The sequence below is a fragment of the Mugil cephalus genome, chromosome 21 (genome assembly GCF_022458985.1).
Source record: "Mugil cephalus isolate CIBA_MC_2020 chromosome 21, CIBA_Mcephalus_1.1, whole genome shotgun sequence".
Classification (NCBI taxonomy): domain Eukaryota; kingdom Metazoa; phylum Chordata; class Actinopteri; order Mugiliformes; family Mugilidae; genus Mugil; species Mugil cephalus.
In genome coordinates, this window is record NC_061790.1 from 15004250 (window position 1) to 15023296 (window position 19047).

The 19047-nt window shown below is 44.1% G+C and overlaps 3 protein-coding genes across 4 annotated transcripts in view; 2 read left to right on the forward strand and 1 right to left on the reverse strand.

Annotated features, from left to right (window-relative positions):
- LOC124998824 (pleckstrin homology domain interacting protein) overlaps positions 1-11146 on the forward strand; it is a 34650-nt gene extending 23504 nt beyond the window's left edge. The window contains exons 29-40 of one of the 2 annotated variants that reach the window (XM_047573399.1): positions 1278-1339; positions 1781-1969; positions 2547-2667; positions 2755-2880; positions 2970-3045; positions 3184-3243; positions 3396-3548; positions 4020-4172; positions 4281-4492; positions 4590-4831; positions 5208-5351; positions 6305-11146. In XM_047573399.1, coding sequence (XP_047429355.1) covers positions 1278-1339; positions 1781-1969; positions 2547-2667; positions 2755-2880; positions 2970-3045; positions 3184-3243; positions 3396-3548; positions 4020-4172; positions 4281-4492; positions 4590-4831; positions 5208-5351; positions 6305-7014 — 2248 coding nt within the window. In that variant the 3' untranslated portion in view covers positions 7015-11146. The remainder of the gene's footprint in view (positions 1-1277; positions 1340-1780; positions 1970-2546; positions 2668-2754; positions 2881-2969; positions 3046-3183; positions 3244-3395; positions 3549-4019; positions 4173-4280; positions 4493-4589; positions 4832-5207; positions 5352-6304) is intronic. The other variant, XM_047573400.1, reaches the window with a different exon arrangement.
- A 152-nt stretch (positions 11147-11298) lies between these two features.
- si:dkey-261l7.2 (uncharacterized protein LOC569751 homolog) lies at positions 11299-16393 on the forward strand. Its single transcript, XM_047573402.1, has 7 exons — positions 11299-11868; positions 12159-12303; positions 12642-12731; positions 12950-13044; positions 15146-15306; positions 15395-15511; positions 15742-16393. Exons 2-7 carry the CDS (start codon positions 12176-12178, stop codon positions 15856-15858), a joined length of 708 nt encoding a protein of 235 aa, XP_047429358.1. The 5' UTR covers positions 11299-11868; positions 12159-12175; the 3' UTR covers positions 15859-16393.
- On the reverse strand, positions 16110-18889 carry irak1bp1 (interleukin-1 receptor-associated kinase 1 binding protein 1). Its single transcript, XM_047573401.1, has 4 exons — positions 18280-18889; positions 16986-17067; positions 16765-16895; positions 16110-16685 (listed from the first exon to the last, which is right to left on the reverse strand). The coding sequence occupies exons 1-4, from the start codon at positions 18558-18560 to the stop codon at positions 16418-16420; spliced, it is 762 nt and encodes a 253-aa protein (XP_047429357.1). The 5' UTR covers positions 18561-18889; the 3' UTR covers positions 16110-16417.
- Positions 18890-19047: the final 158 nt, after the last annotated feature.

Below are 19047 nucleotides of genomic sequence, written 5' to 3' on the forward strand. Positions count from 1 at the left end.
GCCGTAGTTACAGGTCTGAATGCCAGAAATGTATTTGGAAACAATTAAATAGAGAGGAACGTGAAAAACACGCACTGCATACAGCTGTACTTGACTCATAGGCACCAGAAGGTTGCAGAATAGATATGATTCTAAATGATTACTGTGATTACTAATTCATGGCACTAAAGGGGGAAAAATATCACAGAAAGCCACATGAATCACAAGAATACCAACCAAGACTATGTTTCAATACCACCGAAGCTGGTGGGGCCGACAGAGTGTGGTCTCCTCGCACCATAGTTGAGTATCACAGTGAATACTGATCACTATCAAAGATTAAACAGAAGATAAAATCTGAAATATTTATTTGTCTAATCGGATAAATGGAGACAACTTACTTGTTGTGTTAGCACTGCTTATGGAGTCATAGGAGCGCCATGAAAAAAGATATAAATCTGTTGTAGATTAAATCTGCAAATACAAAGAGGAATACGCAAGTAAACAGGAAATATAAAGTGAAATACTAAAATACAAAGCAAAATGAGAATTGTATTTATTTGATCATTTATTTGCTTTAATACATATATTTCATTAAAGTTTCAAAAAATTTACTTTTTATTTATATAATTTTGTATGTGTTTTTTAATTATTTTATCCCTTTATTTCTTTTTGTTTTTCTATTTTTCCACTTGTGATTACTCTTGTGTGTGATGTTATTTGTATTCACATTTATTATTTGTATTTATTTATATTATCTTTATATTGATTACTCTGCTTTCTTTTGTGCGTATTAATTTAATTTTAAGAAATATACTTATCATGCAATTTAAGTAAAATTGTTTTTTTTATAAATATAGTTCCACATTATTTTTTCTTATTGTGTAAAGATTTCTTCTTTGCATGGTGCTCCATGTACACTGGCACCTCTTCCCACAGCTTTCATTAACTACACGAGCCCGTCAAGACTTGAATAATTCTAGAAGCTCAACAGATGATCATCAGATATCATGTTTACAATAACTCTAACGCTGCCCTTTGTGCCGTATTGCCAGACCTTCGCTGTCATCGACGTTCCAGTTTGAAGGATTAATAAGCATATTGTCCTTCTGAGTTACACAGAGCTCTTCACTGTCACACATTATTTAAAAAATCTTGTTAGTGAATGACATGCTTTTTTAGACTGAGGGAGAGGAACATGAGTGCTACGTAAAACCCAGGGCCACTATTGTGCACTAAGACTGTAATGTTGACTGACTGCATGCTGATGATTCATGTCAACCCTGTTTCCCATTCAGCTGGGATAATGGAGACACAGAGAAGATGAGTCCTTGGGATATGGAGCCTATCCCAGATGATGGTAAGTATCTAAAATGAACGCACGCTACAGCACACTCATACACTCACTCGCCACTTCATTAGGTACACTAGTGCAAACAAATCTATTCTAATTTAACAGTCGTGCACGAAGTCTTCATGAAAACTGTGGTGTACATTTGTTTAAATTAACTGAGAGAGCTGTTGATTCAACTGTGTTTTCGTCTGTAGAGCTATTGAATTATATTGTGTTGTACTGACACGTGTTTCTATTACTCGTTCAGCCCCCTTTTAATTAGAAACAGTTCAATTCAATCCACTTTAACGACACCACAAAAATACATCATCCTGTTGAATCAGCACCTTTCTGACACAGTTTCATCATAAACTGATGATATATTAGATTTGTTTTCACTAGTGTGCCTAATGTTGTGGCTAGTGAGTGCAATTAAACAACGTTTCCTTTCAATTTTCATTTTTGAAGTTTTGTCTCCGTCTGCTGCTTCACTCACTGCAGCCACCTTCCCCGACGAGCTGGGCCTGAGCGTCCCGCTGACGGAGGACGAGCAGAAGGAGCTGCTGTACGTCCCTCTGGATGGAGAATGGGGCTGCCGTGCGCGCTCGGAGGAGTGCGAGCGCATCATCAAAGCCATCGACCAGCTCTGCACGCTCGGTACGTCGTCATCAACCCCCCTGTGAAAATAACAATCCATTTATGTCAGCTGAGCAGGGACGAGGAGGGAAGCCACGAGGGCTCATTTCTCGTAAAGGAGCAGCAGCGGCAGCAGCGTTACTCCCCACAACATGAGTCACCTCTGAGCTCATCGGCGTGGATCATTCGTGAAAAAGAATAAGCTGCTAACACGTCGGGCTAAATATTGAGTTGCTCACTTGAATTCCCGTTGAGTGATGTAATGTCCTATTAGACACAGACTTTGAACTACTGCAATCCTCCCTGTGGAGGAATGCTGGTCTGAAGGCTCCATCTAGTGGCACTTAATGGACAAACACACACAAGCCCTCACAGCCAGCACATCTAATCCTTCCAGATCTCACCCTTTTACTCCTACGCTACATGCTGCAGCTGGATTACAGGACAGGATTAATTTTTTGGTGCGTTTTTAACGTGAGGTGAAAATATTTAGGATAATAGGAATTAAAGCAGAGTTAGGATTACTGTTGTAATGCGTGTTTCATTTGAAAGGAGACTTCTCAGCCATCTTGACCCTTGTTTAACTCTCCACCCTCAGATGTGGCGGCGCCATTTGCCTTTCCGGTGGACCTTCAAGCTTACCCCACGTACTGCACAGTAGTGGCCTACGTCACTGACCTCAGCACCATACGCCAAAGGCTGGTGAACCGCTTTTACAGGTACTACACCTCAGGTCACATTAGATGCAGCACCTGTATGTGAATGACATTTTACCAACTCTGTACTTTGTTCTACTTTATTTTAAGACGGCTTTCCTCTCTGATGTGGGAGGTTCGCTACATTGAACACAACGCCCAGACGTTCAACGAGCCGGGATCATTCATCGTCACCACCGCCAAGTTTGTCTCTGACCTCATGCTGCAGTTCATTAAGTGAGTATGTTCAATGTAGGGTGACATTCAGACACAATCATTTGTTTCATCACCCCGACTAATTGTTGTGTTTGCTGTTTCTGTACCAGGGACCAAAGTCTGACGGACCTCATGCCCCTCTACAAAACCATGAAGAAGGCCACCTTCTCTGACTCTGAAGATGAGGTGCATTTGCAAATGCAATACACGGGTTTACATTACATTTTAGCTAAACACTATCCAGGACATCAGTGCCAAACACGTTAAAAACAATTAGTTTCACTCCTGCACACCATTTTCTTTTTGTTTCTTTTTTGTATGTAGGATGACGAGGAAGACGATGAAGATACTAATACTCCTGGAACATCCACACGAAATCATAAGGTAACTGACGTAGTTTCAATCAAATGTTAATAATACCACGTTATTTGGATTTATCTGTGGTGTCTCATTTAAAATGAACCCAGTGTTAAATAATCCACGGATGCTTTCTATAAGCTGCTGCATTTTCTTTATTACGCATTTCTTCTTTGCAGGGCCGTCGACCCATGCAGCGGCAACTGCGGACCCGACCTCCTTCCTACGACCCCCATGCGTGGAGGGGGCGCTGTAAGGAGCTGCTGGATCTCATCTTTCAGTGTGAAGACTCGGAGCCCTTCAGAGAACCTGTGGACCTACAAGAATACCCGGTATGCGGCTCCTCAGAAACTAATGGAGCTCTTCTGTTGAAGATCTGAGTTCAGCTCATTGTGAAACGCCTTTGGTTTTGCACTGATTTGCATTTTAGGTCCTGCTGTGCACATGGTAAAAATGCCTGAAATTGAACCAGTTAAACCATGTGATGCAAAGTGATTGTTTGGTCTGAAGAACAAGCCTCTTCAGTCAGCATGAAATGAAGACCAAATGGAACAGATGTAGAAGTAGTGAAGGAGAAAGCTGCGTGAACAGGCTCACAGCTTTACTGGCCTTTAGTTCTCTTGTTAACACAAGAAGGGTGGAATTCCTTTGTTGTTGGTTTAGTTTTTTTCCAGACCACTTAAAGTGAAACCCAAAATCCCCCCAAATCTCTCACTTCTTTACCCCTTCCTCTACTTCTTATGCTGTTCTCATGCTTTGATACCTTTAAATGAAATCTTCCAACTTTCCTCTGTTTCTCCAAGGACTACCTGCAAATAGTTGAATCGCCAATGGACTTTGGCACTGTTCTCAACACTCTGACGGAAGGAAAGTACCAAACACCCATCGAGCTCTGCAAAGACGTCAGGCTCATTTTTAGTAACTCCAAAGCTTACACGCCCAGTAAGAAGTCTCGGGTAAGAGCTGCATGCACTCACTTTTTAGTATTTCCTATTACATCCAGTATCAATTTGATGGCTCCGTAAATAAATAATATAAATAAATTCTCTTTGTCGTGTCTCCAGATATACAGCATGAGCCTGAGGCTGTCTGCACTGTTTGAGGAGCATGTCAGCTCCATCCTGGATGATTACAAGGCCATCCACGGCCTGACAGATAAACTGACCAGGCAGGGCTCAGACAGACAGACACGACACACTACAGACAGACAGACACGACATGCGATGAAGAGGAGGAGGAGAAGGAGCGAGTCTCCCGCAAGCAGCACCGCCTCCAGGTAGGAGAAATGACCTCTGGCTTTATCACTGAAACTAAACCTGAATATTTGACTTGATTTCTGTAAAAATCCATTTTTTTAATTCTCGCGCCTCTAGCCCAGAGAGGAAGAGACGTGTTTCGTCCAGGGTAACGGCTAAGAGGGAGCCGTCACCGGCTTCTCCGCGCCCCTCCTCTCTGAGACAGAGCCTCCCTGTGAAACAGCCGCCTCAGCTGGTCAACGGCAAGGTGGACGCACCAAGTCCTGGGCGCACGCGCAGTGCCGCACGCCATTCCACGCACTCTCCCCCCTCCTCGTCCTCTTCACAAACCATCACGAACAACACACCGAGCACATCAGGTGAGACGATATTCATTCATTAATCCTACACATTAAGGACGCAGTTTGTAAATGTGAAAAGAAATACGATCTTGTTTTCTGGGAATTAAATGTTTGAAGCCAATATGTGTACTCTGAGGTAGCTGCCCGTTAGCTTAGTTGTCTGGCATTTTCACAGTGAAAATAATCCTGCTGGAATGATCGAGTGAGACCTAGAAATAGTCTGGCATGCAGTCATGCATAAAACCATTTATACAAGTATATTTGTGAGCTTTAGAAGCTAGGCTAATCTTGTACCCAATATGTATTTTCGCTAAGCTAAGCTAATCAGACTCCTTTTTTTTCTCAAAAACGAAAGTTATTCAATGACTTTGTTGTATCTGTGTACCATCGTCAGAGTCTACTCGCTCGTTGCGGGCTCACAACTCTGTGTCAGCGACGCCATCACCAGCTCCTGAAAAGGTGACACCCTCCCAGCCCGCAGAAAGTAGCAGTGGAAGCACTCGTCGGAAACTCAGGACGCCTGTGCGACTCACACCCGGTAGGTACCAATGTCACAAAGGACGTGTAAGACCCTGTTCAGACCTAGCAGTAACGGGAGACATGGGATCACAAGTGTCCCCCTTAAAGTTCCTCTGTTCACACCCTCGGCATTAAAATGCATTCTGTGTGCGTCCCCAACCAGCAACTGAGAACTGAACTCAGTTTTGTATGCAAATAAACGCAGACATCATTTGGGGCACAGAAGAATATTTCAACAACTGGCGTCTCTAATGAATCTCTACCCCCGTATCAAACCCATGAACAGCTGTTTGTTGTCTGTGTGTCATGACTTGGGGGAAATGATACATATTTTTGGACGAGCTCTGAGTAGTCGCATTTAAAATAACACAAGTTATTTATTTATTTATTTATTAATCGCCCCCCTGATGTTAGCTATTTTAGAGACTTTGGATTATAAATGAACGCTGAAAACTTTCAAACGCGCCGTGCTGTTTGAAGTGGAAAATTTTTCGGGTAAATAAAGACGGTGTTGATTGTTGGAGGAATACTTCACTGAACTCCACGCGGCTCCTCGTACGCCAACATGATTGCATCCATAATTAACCGCTGTGTTTTTTTAATGACAGAATCACACACAGTTAGATTAAAAAATTTCGTTCATTCATTTTCCTTAGGATTGATTTATAATTTAGTCAGTTGACAGCAACAAGCAGAATGTGTCTTGTTTTCTGAATGAATGGGGCATAACTCAGAGCACTCCTGTTGAGTAGGCGGTCTTTAATGTTTAAATGTGTTAATTAAACACTACCAAACAAATGTGGTCACGGATGAATCAAATGTGACTACATTGCCTGGGACTGATGTTACAGTAAAGTCTGAACGGGGCCTAATGATTAGGTTTATGATTAAAGTCATAAACATTTAACGCTGCCCGCCTGCCACTTATCTGTATTTTTTTTCCTCTTGTCCTTCCCTCTCAATCAATCTTAGGTTCCCCCGCCAGTCCTTCATCCCAGAGCACGGTCCACCTGAATGGCCACAGTAGTCATGTGACTCTGGGTGTGGGTAGGAGGGGGCGCAAGTCCAAAATGGACCCGCCAGTGAGCCCTCCAGAAGTCACAACTCCAGCCAGCCCTTCCAGACCCAGAGGTCGCCCGCCTGGCAAGAAAAGAGGCAGGAAGAGCAAGCAGGAGCCGGAGGAAACGGGAAGGAGCGGCAACCGCAGGAGCTCCACCCCTGACGACGAGGTCGACCACTCAACAGGCGATGAGGGCGGCGCGTCTTCCGCGCAGGAAACCTCCGTGCTGTCGGACCCCGGCGTGCCCTCGACGCCGAGGCGGCGCGGACGGCCCCGAGTGGTAAGGACTGAGGAACCCGCTCCTCCCCCCGAGTCACCTGAGCCCTCGCCGCTAAGGAGGAGCAGCAGGAGAACCAACGAGGAGGTCACACCTCCCCCACAGGCTGCTTCTCAACGACCCAGTCGGAGGGAGTCTCCGAAGGAGGAGTCAGGGGAGGGGTCTGGAGGGTCCATGCGCACACGGAACCAAGGGCGACGGTCGGCCTGGTACATGGAGGAGGACTCTGAGGAGGAGCAGAGGCAGCTGCTGTTCGAGGACTCATCAATAACCTTCGGCACCTCCTCAAAGGGACGCGTCCGCAAACTGACAGAAAAGGCCAAAGCCAACCTTATAGGCTGGTAAGAGAACAGTCTGCTGCTCTGACAGAAGAAATCCAGCTGAGATTTCGGAGCTGACGTGCCGGAGGAGTGGCGGCTCGAGCCGAGGAGGTCGTGCTTTGCGTCGTATGCATTTGTGTATGCTTACATGTGTGTGTGTACATCTGGGGAGCCCCTGGTCCCGCTGCTGCTATTTGAAGCTGTGGCTACGGAGAAAGAAACTGTTCAGTTACCTGTCTACTCCTCGTCACTGACCCCACCTTCCTCTGTGCACAGTGCGCACATCAGAAGTCAACCGATGGCATGTTCATTTGTTCCTACATTATTGATCCATGTTGGATCCCACAGGAGCACATGGAGTCTTAACGCTGGTGGTGTTGTGACTCACTCCTGTCCAGTCAACCACTCTTGAAGTCCGTCTGACCTTAACCACGGTTCGGAGTCAGACCGGGCCAAACAGTCGTTGAACAGACTTTTAGTACTTGAAGAAATCATGAGGAGACCGGATGTATCTTACTATTTTTGAGGACTTTTCAAGCATCTCTGTTGGGTAGATCAAAGATGCCCGCGGAGCTGAAACTGTCGGGTCTGGGACGGGCCCCACAGACCGCTTGCCTAACAACGTCCTTTGCCCCCACCCCCCCAACCCCCTCCTCCCCCACCCCCACTCTTCATTGTCCCCACTCTTTTTTTATACAACCCGCTCTCTGCTTTTTCTAAGATTTGTACGTGATGATCGGCTCTCTGTTTTGGAAGTCTTACACATTGGCTGACTCGAGCGTGTATGTCTGCGCTAAAATACCAAATGGCGTACCTTCGCAGGTACTGTAGATCTGTAGGTTTTGTTTACTATCGATGTGTGTGCGTGCGGTTCCGTTTTTGCATGTCGTTTAGAAGCAAATTTTTTTTTTTTTTTTTTTTTTTTCTGGAAGCTGTTTTTACTGTGACGAGGAGAGAAAGGATGCATGGGTGAAAGGGGTCATCCACACCTACGTAGATCGTGTTTCAACGCGTCCTCAACATTAGCAATACCTTGTGCCTTTATGTCTTTGGTGTGGGCGTGTGTGCGTGCGTGCATGTGTGTGTGTTTCTGCGTGTGTGCGTGTGTGTGTACGCGTGCTTGGCCTCTGCCCTGCAAAGTACTTGTGCCTGTCGGTGTGTGAACTTACTTTGTGACTATGCGAGAGCGCGTGTGATGGAAGGAGCGTGTGTGTTTCTAACACAACCGAGCGTGTCATTCACTTTCAGCGTGCAAACAGTGGCATACAGTTTGATCGTTGTGAAACCTCTCAAAGAAATGTATTTATAGAAGTGGAAAAGAATTTACTGTCGTTGTACACGTACCATTATTCATGTCGATATATTATCCTATAACCAACCTATCGTCAGTTTATACCTAAGGTACAGAGGGAGGAGCTACGGGGCGACTAGCTTTGAGATGCACTTACCACAGACCGGTTATCAATGCAGTCTTAGGGAGTAATCATGTGTAAAAACTGTTAACATATAAAAATTAACTTTTAGTGTATCGATATGTTTCTCTGGTGACCACACACAACATCACACACACAATTCTGTCTCGCATGTTCTAGCACTTTCTCATGGGTGAAAAGCAAACAGGACGGAGTCGGATCAAACTGGACCGAATCTGGACGGAAAGCGAACCCGACAGAGAGAGACAAGTCTTATATTCATCTTTCTGATTGTGTGCCTTTGCTACTCTGGCATATTGAATCCTCCGTTTCTCCTTTTTCGAGGCCTTCCTTCTTTTATTGTTTTCTTATTTGTTTGACCTCCTGTTCCTGCTCGTCGCCGGGTTCAGGGAACTGGACCTCGGGGGCCGGACTGGACCTGACAGGCTTGAACAACAGGAGGGCGGTGGGGGAGGGGTGCGGTGGGGGGGGGGAAATCATGTCACATGTCACAACAGTTCATAGTGGATGGCGGCCTCCATTTTTTGGACATTTTTTCTGTTTTTCCTCCCCAGCACGGAGCAAGTGAATGCCAAAATCTGCAACGTTTCCACTTGTGTTGGGTGATTAGACTGGGGAGAACTGGACCGTAGCATCTATATACACCCTGTTCATTTCATAAATCACATATTACTAAACATATATCATCAGCTTATGATTGGGTTTTGTTTGTTGTTGTTGTAATTTTTATTATGGATTTGTCAACGCCAAATTCTGTCTTTGGGCACTGAAGTTTTTCGAACATGGCTTTTGAATGTGTTTCTTTTCTAAAGAGGTTTTATTGTCTGTTTTACGTATAATGTGTTTTCTGTCCGTGTCCCTGCCATACAGGACGACGTATCAGTGGCTGCATCTGTGGAGACGGGATTACACTCTGCCGCACTAATTTCAGTTAGTCTCACAAACGCTTGGTTTATACTGTGTATATGAAGAGTTTTACTCCAAAATGAAATGGCCTGAAACACTGACTCCTTCCTTTTCAAGTGACAGATGTGAAATTTTATTGTAATTTTTTTTTAATGAGGTGTGGGGGTTTTTGCTCATTTGTGGGCAGCAATTTTATCAATTCACCCATGGCTTTCATTCATAAAGTTAATTAAACTCTTCATATGCACATAAAGGTTTTGGATGTTGCTTCTGTCTCAGTTGCAGATAATCACGTACGCACACATTATCTTGAGTAGAGTGCAGGAGCTAAATTGCTGACCCAGGCTTCTCAAGTTCAGGGTACGGTATCACTTCCAAACTCCATGTTTACACTAGCTAACGAAAGGAAAGAGCAGTCTGGAAGCATAACCATTTGCAGTGATTGAATGGTTTCCCATTACTTTTATAAATGGAATTGTGGTCAACATAATTTAGGTTTTGATAAGGATTTACAAAAAGTATTCACCTCGTTCTAGTTAGTATTTAGTAGATCACAGCGCTGAGGGCCAACTTCCTTTTTGCCACGTTCCTTCCATTTCTTAATGGTAGGAATGGTATGGTCTTTAACTGAACTCGAGGGCATCTTCTGTGACTTGGTTTTTGCATCCATCTCCTGACTTTTCAAGAAACCTTTACTCTGCGTTTCTTTGGGTGTTATTTTGTCTTCATGGTGTACCCATTGGCACGAGTACCGATTCTATGTGTACTACAGCCACTTTAGACACATTCACCACATTCAGGTCGCTTCCATTTTACTAAGCGTGAGACTACAAGCACCAGTTGACTGGACCTCTGGCTGAATACTTGCTCAGTCCCTCCCTTTACAGTCCATAATTGTAATTAATTGACATTACTTTGCAGAACTCTGTTCACACGCTTCACAGCAAAGAGGTGGTTTTGTAAATTGTTAGCAAAGGTGATGGTGTACCCACAGCAAAGCTGTAAATTCTTTTCTCTCAAAAAGCCGTTTTATATAGACCATGATTCCATTTATAAAAGCAATAAAAACCTCAATGGGATGGATTTAGGCCCCTGCACTGCATATTGGTGACGTGCACATCTTGAATTAGGAACCAACTACAAGTTTGATTAATACAGTACGTGTGTCCAGTTAGTAAAGGAATGGACAACAATATGTCAGTGAGTCAAAGTGGACATCACCCATACTATACTCTCTAATCATTTTAAAGAGGCCTTAAAAGAAGGTACTGCGTCTATTCCCGTTTCCTCGAGGCCTCATTAGGCTTCTTGACTATAAGTTATATTTATCTGAGAAATAACTTCTGAATCACTGGCTCAGCAGTTCAGAGCAGCACTTCTACTTCCATGTGGAGCTTGTGCAAACATCCATATATCCAGCGGTAACGTGTGGCAGAGTCGTTCCGTCCGTGGCCTCTGACTGGCCTTCACGGTGTTTGACTGGAGGTTAAAGGTCACAGTGTGTGTGTATGGGTGTGTGTGTGTGTGTGTTTGTGAAGTGGCTGCATGTGAGCCACTGGGAAGCATTTTTTTGGGGGGGGTGGGGGTCGACGATGAGAGAGTGCTGAATGAGAGTGGAATATCGGAGCGGGGGGGTGGGTTGCATTTCACGCGAGCTGATTGATGAGGTCGTCTTTGTTAGTTTGGATACTTTTTATATATAAAGGAATTAATGCAAAAAAGAAGCATCGAGCTAGAATGTATGTGTAGGGGAGTACTGCTGTCCTGTTAGTTCATACCAATATTTTAAGTAAATAAACAGTTGTGTTTCCATATCTACTTTTACTTTCAGTTGTTTCTTTTTTTTGTGGCATTTGTGTCATCCGCACAATCAGGGGCTTAAGTTGAGAAAAAAAAAAAGTAAGACGACAAAAACAGACCAAACCTGCTGCATACATTAAAGCCACTGACAGGACTAAAGTAGTAGATAACAGTGACCATCTTGAATCAGTACAATGTTCTTCTGGGAAACCTTTGGACCTGGCATTCATGTGGATGTGGACTTAGACATGTACCACCCACCTAGACCAGACCAGGCACCCCCACCCCATAACAGTGACACTCCTTGATGCCAGCAGCCATCCCCAGTAAGACGCACAAAGGAGACCTAGACAATATTAGGAATGTGGTCATAATGTTATGCCTGATCTGCGTGTATACCCCTGTCCTGTGAGTGAACAACTCCTCCACCTTGCGTCGCCACGAGGTAACTGCGCGAGAAACCACTTCCCCGTCTTCAGCTTCGATCGGCTCTTCCTGACGTGGCGGGTCGCTAAAGGTCCGCTTATTTCTCCGTGTGCTGCAGCGATTGGGCAAACCACCTGTTTGGCAGATTTTTTACAAATAAAATGTAAATACACAGGTGGCGGCGACACGGGCTCGCTGTGTGGTTTATGTAAATAAAACAGAAGTGAAACCGTGGCAGTCTGGCTTGCAGGCGCGGCTCTCAAACGCAATGTCTGGCAGATAGTTGAGGGGAAGACTTTGGATTTTAATAAGAGGTAAGAGTCCTGGGATTAAAAGAATGACAGTTTTGGGTCGCTTGGCTTCCACTTTCTGACAGTTTTATTTAAACGCCGTGTGATCATAAACTTTGTTACGTCGATCCGAATTTCCTACTTATGCGCTCGCAGGTAAACCAAAGCCCGTAACGTATCCTCCATCTGCTTCTGATCACACTGGAAGGAGGCTGCGATCTAAACTAAAGGCTCCTCGTTGTGATTTCTTTGAATAAATCGATCAACTTTGGACTGATTTAGCTTTGGGGTCCCGCGCTTCTCTCCGTCCCCAGGTGACAGGTGCGCAGTCATGCCCCAGCAGCTCAGCCCCGCCGCGGTGCTGCAGGTCGCGCTGCTGCTCTCCGCTGTGCCTGCGCAGTACATCATCTCCAAGTGGAGCGGCTCCACGGCGGCGCAGCGCTTCCATGCCACCACACGGTAGGATGCATTCGTAATAAAAGTAATAATAGCGTTTACTTTACCAGACTTGTGTGCTTTACTTTACCAGATATCACTTTATATAAGGTAGGAAAGTTTTTTCAGTGGAGAGAATCTGTTTATAAATGAATGGATGAATGGAAAGAATCATCCATATGTCGGGAAATGTTCCACAGCAGCACTATATAGTAGTGACTATTATATAGTAGTGAGTATTGTGATTATTCAGATGTTTTTTTCTTTTTTCTTTTCTTTTCTTGTCCTTTTTGCTTTTTTCTGTTTTTTTTTTTTCTTTTCTTTTTTTTTTTTTTTGTCTGTCTTTGCACTAATTGTTCCAGACTGCTTCGAGTCTGGAACGAGTGGAGAATGTCATACCTCAATGTCACTGCGTGGACGGACTGGACAAGCCAGCAGATGTCTAAAGTCAAGTAAGAGCTGGATTCACGGAATTTAAATCAGGGACTGAGAATCAACCCCTTCCTGTCATTCTGACTCGTTCATTTGCATGATCCTCTCACATTCAAATCACAAACACGCTTCCAGGCTGATTTCTAACAGTAGGGGCGGGCGGGGGAAAGGAATACATTGAAACATGTACCCACCACTCGGCTTTATGTGGAAACTGATGATATTTTTGCTTCTGAAGGTCTCTGGTTGGTTTGGGACAGGACGGTCAAGAGACACAAGGGTCCCCTCCTGTAGAGATGATGCTTTTTGACAATGACCAGGGATACTTTGGAGGTTTGTACCTGTACACGTTACTATTACTGTACTGGGAAGTTATGGTTAGTGGACGCCAGCCACATGTACACACACACACAGCCACACTCTAACCAATTCCTAATCCCATATCTTCAGTTGTTCTCTTTTTTTCATATTCTATACAGGTGCTGGCCAGTAAATTAGAATATCATCAAAAAGTTGAATTATTTCAGTAATTCCATTCAAAAGGTGAAACTTGTATACTGTATACTTTCCTTCCACACATAGTGATATATTTCAAGTGTTTATTCATTTTCATTTTTATTATTACAACTGACAGCTAATGAAAACACCAAATTCAGTATCTCAGAAAATTAGAATATTCTGAAAAGGCTCAATATAGAAGACACCTGGTGCCACACTAATCAGCTGATTAACTCAAAACGCCTGCAAAGGCCTTTAAAAGGTTCCTCAGTCTTGTTCTGAAGGCTCCACAATCATGGGGAAGACTTCTGACTTAACAGTTGTCCAAAAGACGACCATTGACACCTTGTACAAGGAGGGCAAGACACAAAAGTTGATTGCTAAAGAAGCTGGCTGTTCGCAGAGCTCTGTGTCCAAGCACATTAACAGACAGGCGAAGGGACGGAAAAAATGTGGTAGAAAAAAGTGTACAAGCTCTAGGGATAACCGCACCCTGCAGAGAATTGTGACGACAAACCCATTCAAAAATGTGGGGGAGATCCACAAAGAGTGGACTGCAGCTGGAGTCAGCGCTTCAAGAACCACCACGAAGAGACGCATGAAAGACATGGGATTCAGCTGTCGCATTCCGTGTGTCAAGCCACTCTTGAACAAGAAACAGCGTAAGAAGCGTCTCGCCTGGGCCAAGGACTGGACTGCTGCTGAGTGGTCCAAAGTTATGTTTTCTGATGAAAGCAAATTTTGCATTTCCTTTGGAAATCAAGGACCCAGAGTCTGGAGGAAGAGCGGAGAAGCACAGAATCCACGTTGCATGAGGTCCAGTGTAAAGTTTCCACCGTCAGTGATGGTGTGGGGTGCCATGTCATCTGCCGGTGTTGGCCCACTCTGTTTCCTGAGGTCCAAGGTCAATGCAGCTGTCTACCAGGAAGTTTTAGAGCACTTCATGCTTCCTGCTGCTGACCAACTTTATGGAGATGCAGATTTCACTTTTCAACAGGACTTGGCACCTGCACACAGTGCCAAAACCACCAGTACCTGGTTCAAGGACCATGGTATCCCTGTCCTTGATTGGCCAGCAAACTCGCCTGACCTTAACCCCATAGAAAATCTATGGGGTATTGTGAAGCGGAAGATGCAATGCGCTAGACCCAACAATGCAGAGGAGCTGAAGACGACTATCAGAGCAACCTGGGCTCTCATAACACCTGAGCAGTGCCACAGACTGATCGAGTCCATGCCACGCCGCATTAATGCAGTGATTGAGGCAAAAGGAGCCCCGACTAAGTATTGAGTGCTATACATGCGCATGCTTTTCATGTTCATTCTTTTCAGTTGGCCAACATTTCTAAAAAAAACATTTTTTTCATTGGCCTTTTCAGAATATTCTAATTTTCTGAGATACTGAATTTGGTGTTTTCATTAGCTGTCAGTTGTAATAATAAAAATGAAAATGAATAAACACTTGAAATATATCACTATGTGTGGAAGGAAAGTATACAGTATACAAGTTTCACCTTTTGAATGGAATTACTGAAATAATTCAACTTTTTGATGATATTCTAATTTACTGGCCAGCACCTGTATGTTGATTTCCTCTCTGTGCTGCATGCCTAGACTGTTATTAAATCCTGTGTCCATCATGTGCACACAGTTAATCACTGACTACATTAACATCTTTTAATACTGCAGTCTACAGACCCTGTATAGTGAACATGTAAATAATATTTGTAGTTTATTTTGAATTTTTCAGTCATTTCTTACTATAAAAGTAAACTTACTTGGAGTAAATGGCATGGTTAGGGATGCATCAATGCTGGTGACAGTGTTTTTCCAGTACTTACATATTCAGTTCTCAGATGTTTAATTTGTGAGCGCAGCGTAGATACAGACATGTGTCACAGCTCTTTCTTTTTCCTTTTCGTTTCCTCCCGTTCAGCCTCAAAGACAGTGCGCAGCCCTCGCCCCCCTTATGTGTTTCTGCGGGTCGGAGAGGTGGTGCTGGAGAGGAAGGGTCACATGGTCGGAGTGGTGGTGAGCTGGGACCCCGAGCTGCGAGCTCCACAAGAATGGATCAACAAAGTTTATTCCAACTCTGAGGTGAGCAGCCACCACTCACAAAGTCTCCGAAGTGCTGGGAGTCTATTAATCAGCCGGCTGGCTAACTCCGTTTGTGTGCATCGTGTAGGAACCCAAAGCTGAAAACACGCCTCACTACAAGGTGCTGTTCAGCGGACCCGGGCCCTCCTCTCTGTTAGTCGCGTACTTACCTCAGACACAACTGGAGCGTATCACTGGGATGAGGGTGAGTACTGAAAACACAAGACACAGGAAAGGAAAATCTTCAGTAATATTTCCAGCAGATTCTGTGCTCCACAGTGGACAGAATCACTTTGCAAATCTCCACGAATTTAATGTCTGAGTATCAAAATACAAATATCCTATTAGATAATTTCATTTAGTGCCAGTGAAAATAGTTACACACATTGAAGAAGTATTGTCCAAGTGAACATAGACGCTGTTGGATGTTTCTAGCCGGACATCCCCACCCTGGAGAATTACTTCACACACTTTGATGGGAACCGGTTCGTCATGCAGCCCTGGCTCAGACAGCTCTTCCCGGAGGATGAGGATGAAGACGCTGGAGTCTGAGAGGCCTATCCAAGAGACAATTTGATGTTCCGTGCAATTCCTCAGCAAGTTATTTTCTGCGTTATCCACGGGGATCTACGACGACTGGATACTGGATTATTTGATTTCTTCGGGAGAATGTTATTGATCGGGTAGCCTTCAGAGCCAAGCTCTGCACATTAATGAAGGAGTCCCTCCGGTCTGGAACTCAGGGTGTATTTTAGGCAGACCATGAATATTTGCACTAATGAATGGAATGCCGTCAACTGAGCTCATCGGTTGCCACCTTTATTTCTATGAGAGGTAAAAATATACAGTATTTTAATTAAACGTGCCTTACAAATGTATATAAAACATTTAATTGAAAAACTGCTGGTTGATCTGAATATTAAACAACAAACATGAATGTTTCGTTAAATAATGATAAATGCTTGAAATTATTTTTTTACACCAGGAGTTTTAACATGACTGTTGGTGAAATTAAAAGAAAAAAAGAAAAAAGATTGCACTTTTATCTGAATATTGCAGCTTTGCAATAAAGTGTTACACAATCCAAGTCCACTGTCTGTGTTCGCGCTGTCTAGAGGTTTTTCCTGCTTCTGTCTCTGAGGCTGAAGGAGACGGACACCTGTGAGGAGGCAGTGATTGTAGGTATGTGGGGAAAGTGGGGGGGTGGTGCAGGACCCTGCCCTCCGCCTCCATCCTCTTCCTCCTCCTCCTCATTCCTCCACTCCTTGGTTTCCTCCTCTTTAACCAGCAGGGGAGATCCCAAACTTTGCCCCAGGAGCTGACAGACTTTGCTGGCTTTCTGATGAGCGTTGTCAACGGCTGACACACACGCACGCTGCCTAGGATGCAGAGACAAACACACACCAGTCACAAATACCGCCTTGAATTCAGAAGGGACGGCCGGCGCGTTTTTAATACCTCGTCTGACCCAAGCACTCGGCGCTGTGGTAGAACTGCGGCGTCCCCACGCTGACGCTCTTGTCCAGCTTTTCCAGCAGGATTCTGCACACTTGTTCCATCTTCTCAAAATCCGAGAACGTGACCACGACCTGCGGGAAAGTTTTTTCAATGGCGTCACATGTAACTCACAACACATGACGTATAGGTTCATCAGCGTTCGTCTAAATGCCTCTAAATACCTCGACGTCCAGGCGATACAGAGCCTCATCTCGGTGGAGAAATCTCCTCACGGAGGTGTCCCCGTCCCCAATGCCGTTATGCCTAATCAGAGTGAAAAAAAAATATTTTTTCAAATTTGGAGGTGCAGTAGCTTTGAGATTAACTATTGTAGATGAAAATAACAGGAGTGAGTAGAGGCATGTGTAGACCTACTCCCAGTGGTTGAAAGTAATGCGTTTTTTTTTTTTTCATATAAAAGACATTTGCAAATTGCAAGGTAGGAATAATGTTCTGTTTTTGCTATTATCTACAGATTAACTTTGATGGTCAACAGTACAAAAAGCACAGGTGATACAAATTATGTTTCACGAGGGCTCAGTGCCTTTAAGTGTCCCAGCAAGACTCTGTAACACAATGAGAGTTCAACTCGCTCTCCTTAATGGCATGCGGCCCATTTTTAATGTTATGTAATATGGTGTCCTTGTCCTTAGGGAGGCTTTTGCATTTAATTTACATTTTGGAGAGCAAGGTGTATTTATAGCGGTAGTGCTGCTACTTTCATTGAAAACAACAACCACATTATCAGTACGTCCGGGTTAATATTTCTTCCACTTCTGCCTTTGGCTGTTGCGGATCAGGATAAAAAAAAAGTAAAGCGATTAAAAGGTGACCTCTGGCAGTGGTGGAAGTACGCTCACTCGCCAGTTCATTTGGTAAGCTAATGAAAACAAATGGACTCCTGAATTCACCACTAAAGTGTTTCTGTTATTTAGCCTAGCCTATAATTGGGTTGTCAAAATAATAGCAACGTGTTGGTACAGCACAGTACAGTTCAAAAGTTCTACAAACCACAGCCTGCAAAATGGAAACACAGTTGAATCAGCAGCTCTCTCAGTTATTTGAAACAAATTATATTGGAAGTTTATTTCACTAGTGTACCAAATAAACTGGCAAGTTTACAATGACTTGTGTACTTTAGTATGATTTTAGAGGAAAATATTGTACTTTCTCCTCAACTACATTTACTTGACAGCTTTAGTTACTTTTAACATTTTTTCCTGCATTATATAAGAGGGACAAATCAGTACTTTTATTGTAATATTATACATAAGTAGGATTCTCCTGCAAGTATTTTCCTTGTAACTGTTATTTAATGTTCTTACGGTGCTGTATCGGTATTTAAAGGCTCCAAACTTCTTCCCCCACTAGCCTGTAGCAACATAAATTTACGTATCGTTTTACGTGTAGCAAGCTACAGCGGAGAGCTACGTGTCTGTCTGGCTCGATGCTACAAACTTTATCTCCAGTCTTCACCTGAGAGCCTGTAAAATGTACTCTAGCCGCCGAGAAACGCTGTTGGTCACCTCGTTGACCGACTCCTTGCTGTAGCCCACACAGATCCGCATCGACGCTCTGTCCGCCGGGCAACAAACCTCCGCTCGCCCCGTGACCCGGACCTCCCTCCTCCCCCGGCTACCTGGACCATCTCTAGTAACTGTTCTCACTTCGAGGCCCTGCTCTTTTTCATCACCGGCCAATTCCCGGCCGGCAGCCGGTAGTATCGCAGCGAAGACTCGGCTAGGGGAGTCCATCATGGAGGTAAACAGTGCTAAGCAACTTCCCGCTGCTATAGCAATAGCCGCAATGCACCTCGGGACTTGTCGGCGACTTCCGTGAAAGAACTACACAGAGTATGTCGATGGAGAGACGTGAGTTGTTGATTAGTAGCAGAGGCGGTGCTAGCCTGTTTGGTGTCCCATGCGAACTTTAGTAAAATCTATTATTTATTTCAAACACACAGATTTCCCATAAATGCGTGCACATGTAATTTTGCAAAATTTATCAAACTTTTTGAAGATATTTTTCCACATATTGTTTTTTCAGACAAGACTTTGTGTTGGCAAAAAGGTGTAATTTGTCTTACATATTTTGTCTTACATAGGCGATTGGTCGTGGTAGAAGTACGGTACAAACACCAGGTAAAGCATTATGACCACCTTCCTAATATTGTGTAGGTCTCTCTTTCTTTAATTGTTGTTAAACTGTTTTTGTGTGTGTGTGTGTCTGTGTCAGGCTGGTTAA

Bases quoted from the DNA above. Each gene is read 5' to 3' on its own strand.
- si:dkey-261l7.2 (XM_047573402.1), top strand. From the start codon at position 12,176: ATGCCCCAGCAGCTCAGCCCCGCCGCGGTGCTGCAGGTCGCGCTGCTG. The intron at 12,304-12,641 runs GTAGGATGCATT...TAATTGTTCCAG, and splicing joins CGCTTCCATGCCACCACACG to ACTGCTTCGAGTCTGGAACG. The intron at 15,512-15,741 runs GTGAGTACTGAA...GGATGTTTCTAG, and splicing joins AGCGTATCACTGGGATGAGG to CCGGACATCCCCACCCTGGA.
- irak1bp1 (XM_047573401.1), bottom strand. From the start codon at position 18,560: ATGATGGACTCCCCTAGCCGAGTCTTCGCTGCGATACTACCGGCTGCC. The intron at 17,068-18,279 runs GTGAAGACTGGA...CACTCTGATTAG, and splicing joins TACATTTTACAGGCTCTCAG to GCATAACGGCATTGGGGACG. The intron at 16,896-16,985 runs GTATTTAGAGGC...ACTTTCCCGCAG, and splicing joins TGTATCGCCTGGACGTCGAG to GTCGTGGTCACGTTCTCGGA.